The 13,916-nt window shown below is 40.6% G+C and overlaps 1 protein-coding gene across 5 annotated transcripts in view; it reads right to left on the bottom strand.

Annotated features, from left to right (window-relative positions):
- The window catches only part of FTSJ1 (FtsJ RNA 2'-O-methyltransferase 1), a 54,829-nt gene that overhangs the window by 10,843 nt on the left and 30,070 nt on the right, over positions 1-13,916 (bottom strand). For 3 of the 5 annotated variants that reach the window (XM_033923390.1, XM_033923382.1, XM_033923404.1), the window contains 2 exons: positions 9,312-9,415; positions 4,020-4,301 (listed from right to left, as the gene is read on the bottom strand). In XM_033923390.1, coding sequence (XP_033779281.1) covers positions 4,020-4,301; positions 9,312-9,415 — 386 coding nt within the window. Of the gene's footprint in view, positions 1-99; positions 4,302-9,311; positions 9,416-13,916 lie in introns of those variants that run through there. The other 2 variants (XM_033923398.1, XM_033923411.1) reach the window with 2 other exon arrangements.

The following is a 13,916-nucleotide window of genomic DNA, read 5'->3' as shown; positions in this document are numbered from 1 at the left end:
AGGAGTACTTTTATTAAAACCTTTCACATGCATAAAATCCTTTATTCAATTACCTCCACTCTCAATACTGCCAGCACTTACAAAGAGAACACCAGGATCTGTAAGTAGGCACGCTATTTTATTTATTTATTTAAAATTTTTGTAAACCGCATAATAACTACACAGTTTACATAAAAATTGGACATTACATACATATTCAATGAAGAAGAAAAAAACCCACTTTGCTCTTCAAAGCCACTTCACACATTTCAAAATATCCATCACATAAATACATTTGCAGGTATTTGAGTTTCCAAATTATCTCATCACATGAAAGCATTCACAAATAGTTGCATTTTCAACTGTTTCTTGAAACCTAGTCTTAACTGCACATATGCGTAGAGCTCCCAGCAAAGCATTTCAAAGCGTCACACCCTCTACTGACAACATATCATCACTATTTTAGAAAATGGAAACATTAAGTATAAGATGAGTAGGAAAGGTGACATGCCCAGGGAGAAAAGAAAAAATGCTAAACAAATTTAATACTACAAAAAAGTTCAATCTGGTCAATGTACATTAATGCAAAAAAAAAAAAAAAAAATACTATGGGATTGTGGAATGGTTTTTAGTTCCCTGTTCCTTAGGAGCAAAGGAAACCAGGTAGTGTATGCTGGAATTAATGAGCTATAAAGCAGGAATTAGAGATAAAACAGATTTTTCCAAAGTCCAAAATCAGTGGCAGTGCTAAAAATTTGACCTCAAATCTCCCAAAAACACTCCTGACGGGTGAAATACTGGGTTAGCAATGAGCTACATCCTCCTTACTAAATCATGTCATTTTTTTATCGAGTAAAAAATATGCTTGTATCAAGACAAGCACAGCTAAAGAGGTGGAAAGAAATGAAAGTGAACTTGGAAAAATTGCAAGAATGGTCAAGATCTGCGGTGCTCTGCTACAGGGCAAAAAGGGGTAAAGACATGCATTTGGGGTGCAAAAGTGCACTATCATTGTTAAAGAGGAAGAGATCTAGTAGTAATAATGTCCAATAACCTGAAGTTAGCCAGTGAATGTGATGAAACAGTATGGAAAGCTCATAGCATGCTCAGGTGTGTAAGAAGAATGACAGCAGTTGGAATAATGTCGCCCCACTTGGAGTACTGTGTGCTCAGTTCTGGAGGCTGCACCCTGCTATGGACACTGAGGATGGAGGTGGGTCAGAAAAGAATTATGAAAACCATGTAAATCCTACAACAAAATCTCTACAGAGGCTTAAAAACACTAATTGAGGAACATTATTGGAATTGAAGGCGAACTCTAGCATAGTCTACTCTATGCTACACAGTGGATTATAGAACTATTTGGGTCCTAATTTATTTTTCTTTCATAAAGTCATGGCTGAGGTAGCGTCTTCTATTCGGGTAGTGCTTTTCGGGTAGATATGTTTGTAAAAATTAATTCAGTGATTCTGCTGTATCTATGTACCACATGGTTGTTCTTGTTTTGCTCATTTCTGTCTGTCATGTTTAAATAAAGAGTTAAAAAAACACTCATTGGAAGAAAAAGGATCTGATAGAAGACAACATTACATGCCTAGTAGCTAATGGCTAAGCAGTTTCGCCGTCTAGCGCAAACAGCGCAGAACAAATAGCAGGGTGCGGTAGGCCATCCGGGGATAGATTATAATTTTTGCTTGATACATGCAAGTATAAATAAAGACACCTATTTTTCAAATGATTCGGGGCTACCTAGTTAGCAATGCACTTGTGGTAGATAGGGCCAACGCCCAATTAAGAGCATATGAAAAGTTAGGTGCAAAGATATAAAAATTTGAATATGGATTGCAGCCAAGGCCAGAAAAACAATAGGGATTAGTAGTAAAAATAATCATAATAATATTCAGTATTTATGTGAATTGCTGGAAAAGCAAAAGTATATTGGCTGTATATATAAAATATTTATGGAGGAGAGGTGAAGGTAATAATTTAAGGGTTCTTTCTTTCTTTGCCTAAGTTTTGCACCTAAAACTTTCATGGTTTAATTAATCCCAGATAGCTCTTAGACTGGCAGTGGTAAGGAAGAGATATAGGATATCATATTCATGAGCAAGACAGACTGTATCTAAAGATATGTACTTTGATGATAATTATTGAATATGTGATAGATATGAGTGTGGCGTGTGAGTGAATATTTGGGGCCCCAGATTGTGTGTGTGTTTTAAATATGAAATGTTTTATAAGACTAATACTATAAAACTTAAGATTTTGAAAAACCCACATATAACATGTGGAAATTGACTTTGGTGACCTATAGCTAGGTTGCCATGGAAACTCCAGTCTTTGAGAAGCCCAGGATATAGAAAGGTCAACTATTTTGATCTTGCTTGGTATAGGAACATGAGATGGAACTAACTTTAAAATGCAAGAATACTGTCTGGTTATAGGCTTGTCTTAGAAAAGCCTTGTGACTTTAAACAAAGGTATTAAAGAACCTGTTAGTTTTTCCAGGAGGCAGAGAAGTAATATGGTAAATGACAGCAAATAAAAAACATCTGGTCTGCACATTATTCTTATTAAGGGGGGTTTACTTAGTGTGGGTTTTGTATGTCTGTGTGAAACTGTCAGCTTCTCCAGAGAATGAGTTCCTATAGACACAGAAAACTTTTTTTTGATTCAAATTCTTAAGGATACTGGGTAAGGGAGTTCCTTTGGGTATATTATGTTTTATGCATATTCAACAATTGCTGTAAACAAATCTATAATTCTGTAAAACCTTTCTTTAAGCCTGGTTTCTATATTATAAGAGCTAAAATGAATTCCTTTGTTCAAGTAAGTCCAACCTTTTAACAGTGACATGTTAATTGAACATTGGAAGATGGAAATGACGTTACTGGTCATTTTGAGAGTACATAAGCAAGCATCAGCTTTTGATCTGGGGGAGATTCCTCTGTCTCCATATATGCCAGTTAGCCTTGGGAGAGACCGACCGCCCCCCCTCACACACAAAATGTTTTACAGAGTTGGTAATGCAATTTAATCTTAATTCTAATCGTAACCTCAAGTTTAATTGGATAGAAATTGAATAAATATTATTTTGATTAAATTACATGTCTGTGTATGAGTTACTAGCACGAATAGCCTGTATGTTGGGATGCAAATCTGCATACTCATGGCAAATAAAACCTACCTGATCATCCTCTTTGGCTGTTTTTTCCCTTTTGTTTCACTACCATACTAGATATGAGCCTTCTAATTTCTAAAACACAGATCAAGAGCACCTCCCCTTCCTTGCCTTTACTTTACACAAGTCTATATTCTTCAGATTCCTACTTCAGTTTACTGTAGATTTGAAAATAAGAGAATTGAACTAATAATTCAAGGATAATAGTATAAAAAAATATAATAACCCATTATAAAAACTACTTCTCAACTCTGTTCCTACCCAAACCATTGCAGGAAGGAAACTCAGAGGAACAATAAAGGAACATGTCCTCTCAGAAAAACCAGGAGAGCAAGCCAAATTTAAGCACACTCAGCACAGACACAGAGCAAAGTGGTAAAAGCAAATGAATAATATCCAAAGTTAATCGGTTAAAATTAACTAGCTGACTTACAGTGGATCTTTACATTCTATTTTAGACTTTGACTATCTACCCTCTGGATTTAGATTTTGGAGTCTTTTGATCCACATACATAGGTACAAATAGAAACAGAGGGCAACCAACAAGATGTTGATCTCTATTTCTATGTATCCATGAAGAATAACTATGCAGCCATGATAGTTTATTCAAAATTAAAACTGAAAAGTGAATGCAAGATGTCCTTGTGGTTAAAAATCCACTCTATGATGAAATGGATAGCCTGTCTACTACCTCCTCTACTGTGATTTGGGGCAAGTCAATGAGGACACTGAGACAAGCTGCACCATGCGACATGCCACCTTGTTCCTGATTAGGTATTATAAAGGGGTTGCTGGACTCTTCCTTTATGGGTGGGGTTGATTCATTGAAATCGCAGTCAGAAGCTGGGTCACTCATTATCTTTCCTTGTTTCTGACTAGTTGATTGTAGTGTGGCAGAAAGACTGGTTTTCTCCTGGTGAGATTCAGTAGCAGCTCGGTGAGAGGCTGGACCACACGTCAACTTTTCTTGCTCCTGATTGGTTGATGGTAGTGGAGCAGAGAGGCTGCTCACCTCCAGTGAGATAGGCCCTCTTTCCTTGGCTAGCAGATTGTTCCTTTTTAAGGAGCAAGCTTCCTGATAGGGAGGAAGGATTGGGGGCTGAGTTGGAGGCAGGTAGATATATTCTTTCCCAGGCTCCAGCTGTATAGCAAAATAGGGAGACACAAGATAAGAAGTGTGCATAAGGTGATAAAGAATGACCAGAAGTTGAGACAGCAGCACAGACTGCATATAAAAGGAGAAATATGTGATCTCAAACTCATGTACCGCATCATCCCCTCTGTTAGTACAGTAATTATCAAAGCCTATACAAAATAGCCAACTTTCTCTACAACTGATAGAAATACCAGAAGTTTGCACTATGGGGCTAAGTTTCCAGGGACTGGCAGGTGTTTGCCTAAGATTTTAGGAAGGCAAAAATGAAGGACACAAGTCCAATTTTCTTTAGTAATGTTTCTAAAATGCTGGCCCAGATTCAGTAAAGACACCACAGACACCTGCCTAGGACACCACATTTAGACGGTACCAAATATTTAGGCTAATCAGGAGGCTGATTCAATTTGCTTTAGTCCTGTGCTTTACAATTGCTGTGGGAAGAAACTTTCCCTCCTCACCACTCTCAGGTCCTGTCTATGATCACCTCCATCCTAAAACTGATCTTGCTGAAATGTACAGAAGAATGCAGGGAGAATGCCCTACAATGTGGTAAAAAAAAAAGGGATTTGATGCTCAGGGTAAATCAAAAAGTAAAGGCAAAACACATTTAACGGCTTTAATACTGAAGGGAATAGACTTAGCAAATAAAGACAGGTTGTTCACCTTCTCCAAGGTACAGAGAACGAGAGGGCACTCTCTAAAGTTGAAAAGGGATAGATTCCGTACAAATGTAAGGAAGTTCTTCTTCACCCAGAGAGTGGTAGAAAACTGGAATGCTCTTCTGGAGGCTGTTATAGGGGAAAACACCCTCCAGGGATTCAAGACAAAGTTAGACAAGTTCCTGCTGAACCAGAATGTACGCAGGTAAAGCTAGACTCAGTTAGGGCCACTAGTCTTTGACCTTAGGGCCATGGCAGGAGCGGATTGCTGGGCACGATGGACCACTGGTCTGACCCAGCAGCGGCAATTCTTATGTTCTTAATTGAACATAGCACTTTTCTACACAGCCCCCATGCAAGATGACGCATTTGTTGTATCATTCAACTAGCTTCTGCATTTCTGCAGAGAAGAAGTTTTTCAGCTGCTCCCAAATCCAGGTGAGCACCGCTTTCTTTACTTCATCATGCTTTGTCTTTTGCTCTCTGGGTCACAGTGATGCACCCACGTCTCGTCACCGACTTTTGGAAGGACAATTTTCTCCACAATACTCGGATATTCTTTATACCGTCTCAGGAACTGAGTCACAACCTCTGCCAATCGGGAGCCACCAAGATCACCGGCCCCCCTGTGCTCTGCTATGCGCAACAACAGATGCCCTATTGCCCTGAAACATGGAAATGTGCAGATAGGTTTTCATCAAGTTTATGTTTATTAAAAACTTTCTATACCGCATAACAGCCTAAAAAAGGATCCAAGCGGTGTACAATATAATACATATTCATCAAGAAAGGAGCTCCATTTAAAAATAGGATAGAAAAAGAGTAAAAGCAAAAGTAATTTTTTTTTCCTTCTAAAAATGCTAAGCAATCAACATCTCCATCATAATAATTCTAATAACAATTCTAATAAAAACAGTCAAATCTTAATAAATCATAATTAATACATACAATTAAAAAATCTGTTTATCCATATCAAAAATTAATCATTAAACTAATACAAATTAATACAAGTCTAGGGAAGCTAGAAATTCCACTGGAGCTACTGTTGCAATTACTGACCACATTATTTCCATGCAAGTATGAAACCTTCAGGGTCTCATTGACGTGTGCGAGACTTAGGATGGGTCTCCAGTCTTCTGAGCCTTTCTTGGATACTATGATGTATGGAATATCTGCCCTAGTTCTTCTGGCGACACTGGTTCTATGACCTGAATTTCGACAGCCCCCACTGTGCTCTGTGTACTCATTCCTGTAGGTGACCCTATATCTCCCGGCAGGGAAACTCTGTGAGAGCAAAGGCATACAGACTGACCCCTCACCTTCTGAATCCTTGTCAGAAAGGTCCACAGGATCCTGGTCAGTTTCTAGCAATGCCGCTAATGTGCCCTGGGAGTCTAAGCTCCTCTATGCGACTCCTGGCTCACTGCCAGACTTCATATGAGCTTTCTGGCTATCCAAATAAAGCTCTCCAAATCAAATTAAGGAACTCAGGAGAAAAGGCTTTACTAGGTAGCAACAAGTCCCCTCTAGGCAAATCTGCCTTATGTCTCTTGCTCTCAGCGGATTCCACGCATTTGTGCTTAGATTTGCCACTGTTCCAGGACTCTGGAAGGGATTTTCTTGCGGCAGACAGTGTCCCCCTCCCAACAGTTCCAAAGCCCTAGAAACCAAAGGGGAGGATAAGCCGGACACTCCCACCCCCCTTCACGAGCTGTGATGTACATGGCGCAAGGGCGCTCAAGTGACCATCCAGCGCAAATCTGACATGAATTACAGGTAAAAGAGTATGAGGACTCCCATCCCTGCCAGTTTTGAAGCAAAACGAGGTGATATGAAGGTTTTGAAAAAAATTTGGAAAATCCAAGATTGCTGCTCAAAAATGACTAAACTAAAAATTAAAAATCCAGTAAACAGGATTTTAAAGGTGGGGGACCCTACAGGAAGTGGCAGAAACCTATAAAAACAGGAATTTCAGATCCTCCATCCTAATTTTGCCCATAGGCTGTAATAGCCTTACTCACTGTACACTGTATTCTGAAGGTGCTGCAGCCTGCTTCAGCTCAATCAGCCAGCCTTCAAAAGCCAAGATCTTTGGGCTGTCAGTCAGACCAAGGTCCAACAGATCTTCAAACGTGCCTACAAAAAGTGAGGGGAGGGCCAAAGCACAGCTGGCACTCTGCTAATGCCTAACAGCCTGAACAAGCCCCTGTGATTCAGTAAGTGAGCTAAGCTACTAGGGAAATAGACCCCAAGCTCCTGCAGGCTGACAAAACAGGTCCCCAAGGGATTAACTTGCCAGCTGCAGACCCAAGTCTGCTTCTTCTCCTCACACGCAGAGGATGGTGGACACATGGAATGCGCTTCCAGAGGTTGTGATAGGCCAGAGCACAGTAAAGGGGTTCAAGGAAGGTTTAGATAGGTTACTGAAGGATAAGGGGATTGAGGGTACAGATAGAAGCAGAGGTAGGTTATAGAAATGGTCAGGAACCACTTCACAGGTCATAGACCTGATGGGCCGCCATGGGAGCGGACCGCTGGGCGCGATGGACCTCTGGTCTGACCCAGTGGAGGCAACTTCTTATGTTCTTATATAGTTCTTTCCCGCACCGTGGAGCTGTGGTACACCGATAGCCGCAAAAAAATGCCAGACGTAATAATGAAATATAAAGAGCAGATCAGAAAGACACCTTTCGGCTAGTGTGCAGAAGGAAAAAACTGAAGGGGGTAACAGAGACCTCGGTAGAAGGAGGAGTTAAAAACCTGAAGTGGATTCCTTCTGCATGGCTCGCGATTATGGGGAGAATACCCTACTGTACAAAATGACACACTTATTGCACTAGAATAAACAATTTATTAAAGCATGAGCTTTTGAAAAAAAGCATCTACCATATTTTTCGTTCTATAAGACGCACCCCCCTGTAGAGGAGGAAAAACCAAGGAAAAAAATTTCCTCCTCTACAGGGGGGTGCGTCTGGTGCTGGGAAGCCCAAAGCAGCCCACCCACAACCTGAAGCAGCCCACCTGCAGCCCAAGGAACCTGCCCGCAGCTTCCCACAGCCAAAAACCCGAAGCCACCCACAGCCCAAAGCCGCCCGCAGTCCCCCCACCATACCTTTTTAAAGTTGCGGTGGTCCAGCATGCACTCCTGCTGGACGGCTGGCTTTGGTAGCAGAGCAGTGTGATGCAGGAGCACCTTTGCGCTTCCTGCCTGGTTCTGCACCACTCTGTAACTGGCTATGGTCAGTTCTCATTGGGACCAGGCTGGAAGTGCAAAGGTTGTGCTCCTGCATCACGCCACTCTGCTACCAAAGCCAGCCATCCAGCAGGAGAGCATGCTGGACCACCACAACTTTAAAAAAGGTACCCAGGGGGGGAAGATGTATTCACTCCATATGACGCACACACTTTTCTACCCCCTTTTTGGGGATGGATAAAGTGCGTCTTATGGTTTTTAACTAGAAACCAGAGAAATGTTTCCCATTCATACAATCCCTCCTTTGGACCATTCACTCTTTTTGTGCATCTAATGTTACCTGCCAGACTCTACAAATTTTCTTAATGTAAGTTTCTCAAAATGTCATTGGCTAGTATTATTGACGTACAATACCATCCTATTTGGTATGTTAATGAGGGCTAAAACCAAATATCTGCTAGAAATAACAAACTTCTATTTATAATGACAGGAGTTGCCATACAACTTATTTTGAGGAATTTGAAGAACTGTGATAGATTAAATTACACTTTTTGGTGGGAATCTCTCTGTTGTACTTTTAAAATGGAATGTTCGATGGCTGTACAACAGGGATGGTATAAGGAATTTATGGATGTTTGGGAACCATTGACTAAGTTCTGTAAGGAATGATAACTGATTTTATTTTATCGACCCTCATGCATACACATCCAGAGTGGGTAGGAGGGGGGAGGGTTTTGATTGGAATTTCATTTGGGGAATATATGGAGGGTTTTCTGTAGGTATGTACTTTTTCTGCTTATTTGGTGGGGGGAAATAGTTGTGCATTAATGTTTAATGTGCATTTCATGTAAACTTATGTATATTGAAATTGTTTGTTTGCACTATGGTAGTTTGGAAATTTAATAAAGATTTACAAAAAAAAAAAGCATTGGCATTTGCCCACTTCAGTGAATGCCTACATTACAAACTCTACAGCAAATCCACAGAAAGCGGAATAAATATTACACCATGCAGGCTGTAAGGGTCAGAAATATATATATATATATATATATATATATATATATATATATATATATATATATAAAGATAATCTAATGTCCTCTCAGCAATGAGAAAAAGGTTCTACCAGTGCAGGAGTCTCACCTGCAGAGAGTAAGTACGGTCAGAATCATAGGCACTGAGGTCTCCACAGGCCAGGAAGGGCACGATGATACGGTTGGGACCTTGCAGCTGGTTGAAGTCCACATCTAAGAAAGAGGAAATACCAGCAAGGTGAGTCTGGAGACACATGGCTGGAGAGAGGGGACAATGATGAGGAACCAGTGACAAGCAAAAAGGAACCAACAAGAGGCAACATGTTTAATATTCTTGGTCCCGCTTTCCAAACTTTTGTGAATCTCACTGAAATCTTTAAGACTTGGCTACCATTGGTAATATTCTTGGTCTACAGGCAGTGTTTTACTTAAAGAAGGGAAATTCAATTTTAGGGGGAAACAATTAATTGAATTTCTCTTCTATTTTCATAGGAATATAATTGCAGAGCAAAATCACAAACCCTCTTGAATTTCTGTCACTAAGAAGGCAAAAATGGATTCTCCTAGTCATCTGTTCTCTACTGGGAACTAGCTGTGATTTTTCAAAATTAGCTCCTTGTGAAACCAGAATGTCAGATTTCAAAATCTCAATAATATTCCGTTTTACTGCAGAATTTAATCCTTCCATACAGAGGCTAAATTGATTACACAGTGCTACTGTACTTATCTATTTGTTTTATATAGTGACCCCCAAATTCTGTATACTGTGACCAAAACTGCGCACATTGCCAATTTGCACACGCAACTTAATTGTTTAACAAGTTAGTGAGGGTGAATGATGGAACAGTAGATAACTTCAAATTTGATTTAGTTAAGCTGCTGCCTCAGTAATTGCAAGTCAAGTGCTTTCAAATTTTTGAAAAATTTCTACGAACTGGAATTTGCCGAAATAGCATATAATTTAAGAAGTGTTAGATTAATGAAGGATTCTCTATAAAGGAATAATTTGTCTTGATATCAATGGAGCTTTTTTTAAGATCACTGATATAAAAAATTAATAATTCTAATTAAGACTTCACATTTAATGCATTAACAATATGATTAACGTGTTATAAATTTTAGCACACATTAACGCCCTTTGTCTCCTCAGCACCGCCTCGCCACCTGCTGCCACCCGCCACAGTCCACTATAATCCCCTCCCTCCCTCTAACTTTTTATAGCCTGCTGGTAGTGCTAGCAATTGAAGCAGAGCTGGCTGGCTTGCCAGCTTCAGTCTCTTGCGGTCGGAAGTTATAGCAGCTGTAAAGGACCTATCTCCCTCCTCCACCAAAGATCTTCTACCAAACCAGGTGAACTGCCACTCTTTAGGGGTTTATAGCATAAGAACATAAGCAATGCCTCCGTTGGGTCAGACCTGAGGTCCATTGTGCCCAGCAGTCCGCTTACGCGGCGGCCCAACAGGTCCAGGACCTGTGCAGTAGCCCTCTATCTATACCCCTCTATCCCCTTTTCCAGTAGGAAATTGTCCAATCCTTTCTTAAACCCCTGTACCGTTCTCTGCCCTATTACATCCTCTGGAAGCGCATTCCAGGTGTCCACCACGCGTTGGGTAAAGAAGAACTTCCTGGCAACTGAAATAGATGCGTCCAATCATTCTTATCCTCTTCACAGTTAAATTAGGCAACTAATACTACTATCCATTCAATCGTGTCTGACTCTTGGATACTCTGTAGGAAAGTCCTCGCCATGCCTCCCTGTTTTTCATGGCTTCTTTCAATTGCTTGATGTTATCCAGCCATTTCGTCTCATCTGCTTCTTTTTACCATTGACCATGCCAAGTAGCACCTCCTTTTTCCAGTGAATTCACCCTCATCACATGTCCAAAATAGGTCAGTTTCTGTCTGGTAATCTTGTCTTCAAGGGACAACTCTGGGGTTATATATGATATGATTTATGGTTTATATGATTTATATTATATAAACACTCAACATAATGTTCATATGCCTAAAGTAATCTGTAAGTCTTGGTAGTGATCATATAGTTCAATTATCAACAAGGGCCTCGAGGTCCATAAGGAGCATTCACTCTATATCGAGGATATTAACTCCGTTCTGTTAGCAAGAAAGGACTGCTGGAGTGCGAGCTAAGTCATATTGGATATTTTTTGAGCTTATTGAGGTTTAGATGTAAAGATCTACTCTGTTAAAAAGGTTTAAGACTCTTTATGTTATTCTGTGACTAGTGGTTAGAATTTGATTAAAGATAAGCCTAGCGGTTTTTTAACCTGAAAAGTGTTTTCTCCAAATTTGGAGCTTTTCCCCCCGCTATTTGGGCCAATGAGAATAATTCAAACTCATTAATGAAGATAATATCCCCGATATAGTGTGAATGCTCCTTATGGACCTCGAGGCCCTTGTTGATAATTGAACTATATGATCACTACCACTACTTACAGATTACTGTAGGCATATGAACATTATGTTGAGCATTTAATTGGATGCCTAGTTTTTTTTATACTTTTGATAGTTTATATTATATAAACCTGGAGCTGTCCCTGGAAGGCAAAATTACCAGACAGAAACTGACTTATTTTGGACATGTGATGATGTCGAATACCAGTGGCGTACCAAGGGCGTGGGGGGGGGGGCAGACTACCCTAGGTGCTAGCCCTAGAGGGGTGCACAGCCAGCCAGTCCCGGAACCTCCAGCGCTGCTCTTTTCGGCACCTGCACCTCAGCGCAGCTGCCTTACTTTTTCCGAAGCAGAGTCGGCAGTCGCGCTGAAGTGTAGGAAGGTCCTGCGATGACTGCCATTTTCTGCCTCTGCTGCGGAAGAGGTAAGTGACGTTGGAAGGGGTGGACCGGCAACCGGTCATTGCGGGACCTTGCCGCAACTCCCTGCGTCTGCCGGCCCACCCCCTCCAACGTCACTTACCTCTTCCAGAGCAGAGGCAACAGAAGCAGTCATCGTGGGACCTTGCTGATTTGGAGGGAGAGAGGAGCTTAGAAGGGTGGTGGAGGGAGAGAAAGGGGGTCAGGTGGTATGGAAGGGTGGTGGAATCCTGTGGATTACAGGACTGGAGGCAACATTGATTCACTAGCGATAGGTCTTCTCAGACAAATCTGATCAATTTTTTTGACTGGATAACCAAACCTAAAAAAAAAAAAAAAAATGCTCTTTTTTATATATTAGACAAATATCCATTATTCATTACATTAACGTTCCCCCCTCCTAATGTTCATCCCCTCCCCACTCTCTCCATTTCTTCTATACAATGTAACTTTTTTCCCTTCCCCCACAATTTCCTCACATTCAAGTATGTCAAGTCTTTGTCATTTATGTTTAATTTAAGATATTTCCATTCACATCCTATTACTATTAATTCTTTTTTTAAGCTGATTGTTAACCGGCCAGACAATTGTTTGATGGTCGGGATATTAAAAACCAATAAACTTGGAAACTTAGCAAAGCCTTTGACAATGTTCCATCCAGACATCTAATAAATAAACTGAGTGCCCTCGAGATGGGTCCCAAAGTGATGGGCTGGGTCAAGAACTGATTGAGTGGAAAACTACAGAGCGTAGTGATCAATGGAGAGATTGCTCTGAGGAAAGGGATGTTACCAGTGGTGTTCCTCAAGGTGGGACTTGGGTGTGATTGTATGCAATGATCTTAAGGTGGCCACTCATTTATAAAATGGAAAGGGTGTTTGCTTTGCAACAAGTTAATTATAATAAGTTTAAAAAGATTTGGGGGCCATTGACAATTTATTCTAGTGATCAGACATCTTAAACACCAGAATATTGAATATGATAAGGGGGGTTGGGATTATGACAGATAATATATTGATAGTTGTTATTTATTGGTATATGGGTGGGAGGAGTGGGTTTCTTATATAATTATTTATTTGGAATAATACAAATAAGAATGTCAAGTGATGAATTAAGGTATTTCTGAATGAATATTGTACACTTGTTGTAATTTTTGAAAATGAATAAAGATTTTTTTTTTTTTTAAAAAGGTGGCCACTCAGGTTGAAAAGATGGCTAGAAAGATGCTAGGTTGCATAGGGAGAGGTATGGCCAGTAGGAAAAAGGAGGTATTGATGCCCCTGTATAAGTCTCTGGTGGGAGTTCATTTAGAATATGTACAATTCTGGAGGCCGCACCTTCAAAAAGATAAAAAGGATGGAGTTGGTCCAGAGGAAGGCTACTAAAATGGTGTGTGGTCTTTGTCATAAGGCGTATGGGCCACACTTAAAGATCTCAATCTGTATACTTTGGAGGAAAGGGGAGATATGGTAGACGTTTAAATACCTACATGATGTAAATGTGCATGAATCGAGTCTCTTTCATTTGAAAGGAAGCTCTGGAATGAGAGTGCATAGGATGAAGTTAAGAGGTGATAGGCTCAGGAGTAATCTAAGGAAATACTTTTTTTACAGAAAGGGTGGTAGATGTGTGTTAGAGTCTCCTGGAAGAGGTGGTGGAGACAGAGACTGTGTCAGATTTCAAGAAAGCCTGGAATAGTCACCTAGGATCTCTTAGAGAGAGGAAGAGATAATGGTTGCTGGGATGGGCAGACTGGATGGGCCATTTGGCCTTTATCTGCCTTCATGTTTCTATCAAAGGGGTGTCAGGGTGGTATGGAAGGGTGGTGGAGGGAGAGAAAGGGGCAAGGTGGTATGGAAGGGTGGTGGAGGGAGAAAAAGGA

This window comes from Geotrypetes seraphini, chromosome 1 (genome assembly GCF_902459505.1).
Source record: "Geotrypetes seraphini chromosome 1, aGeoSer1.1, whole genome shotgun sequence".
Classification (NCBI taxonomy): Eukaryota; Metazoa; Chordata; class Amphibia; order Gymnophiona; family Dermophiidae; genus Geotrypetes; species Geotrypetes seraphini.
The sequence above is the reverse complement of the archived record's forward strand: the minus strand, read 5'-3'. Positions and strand labels throughout refer to the sequence as shown.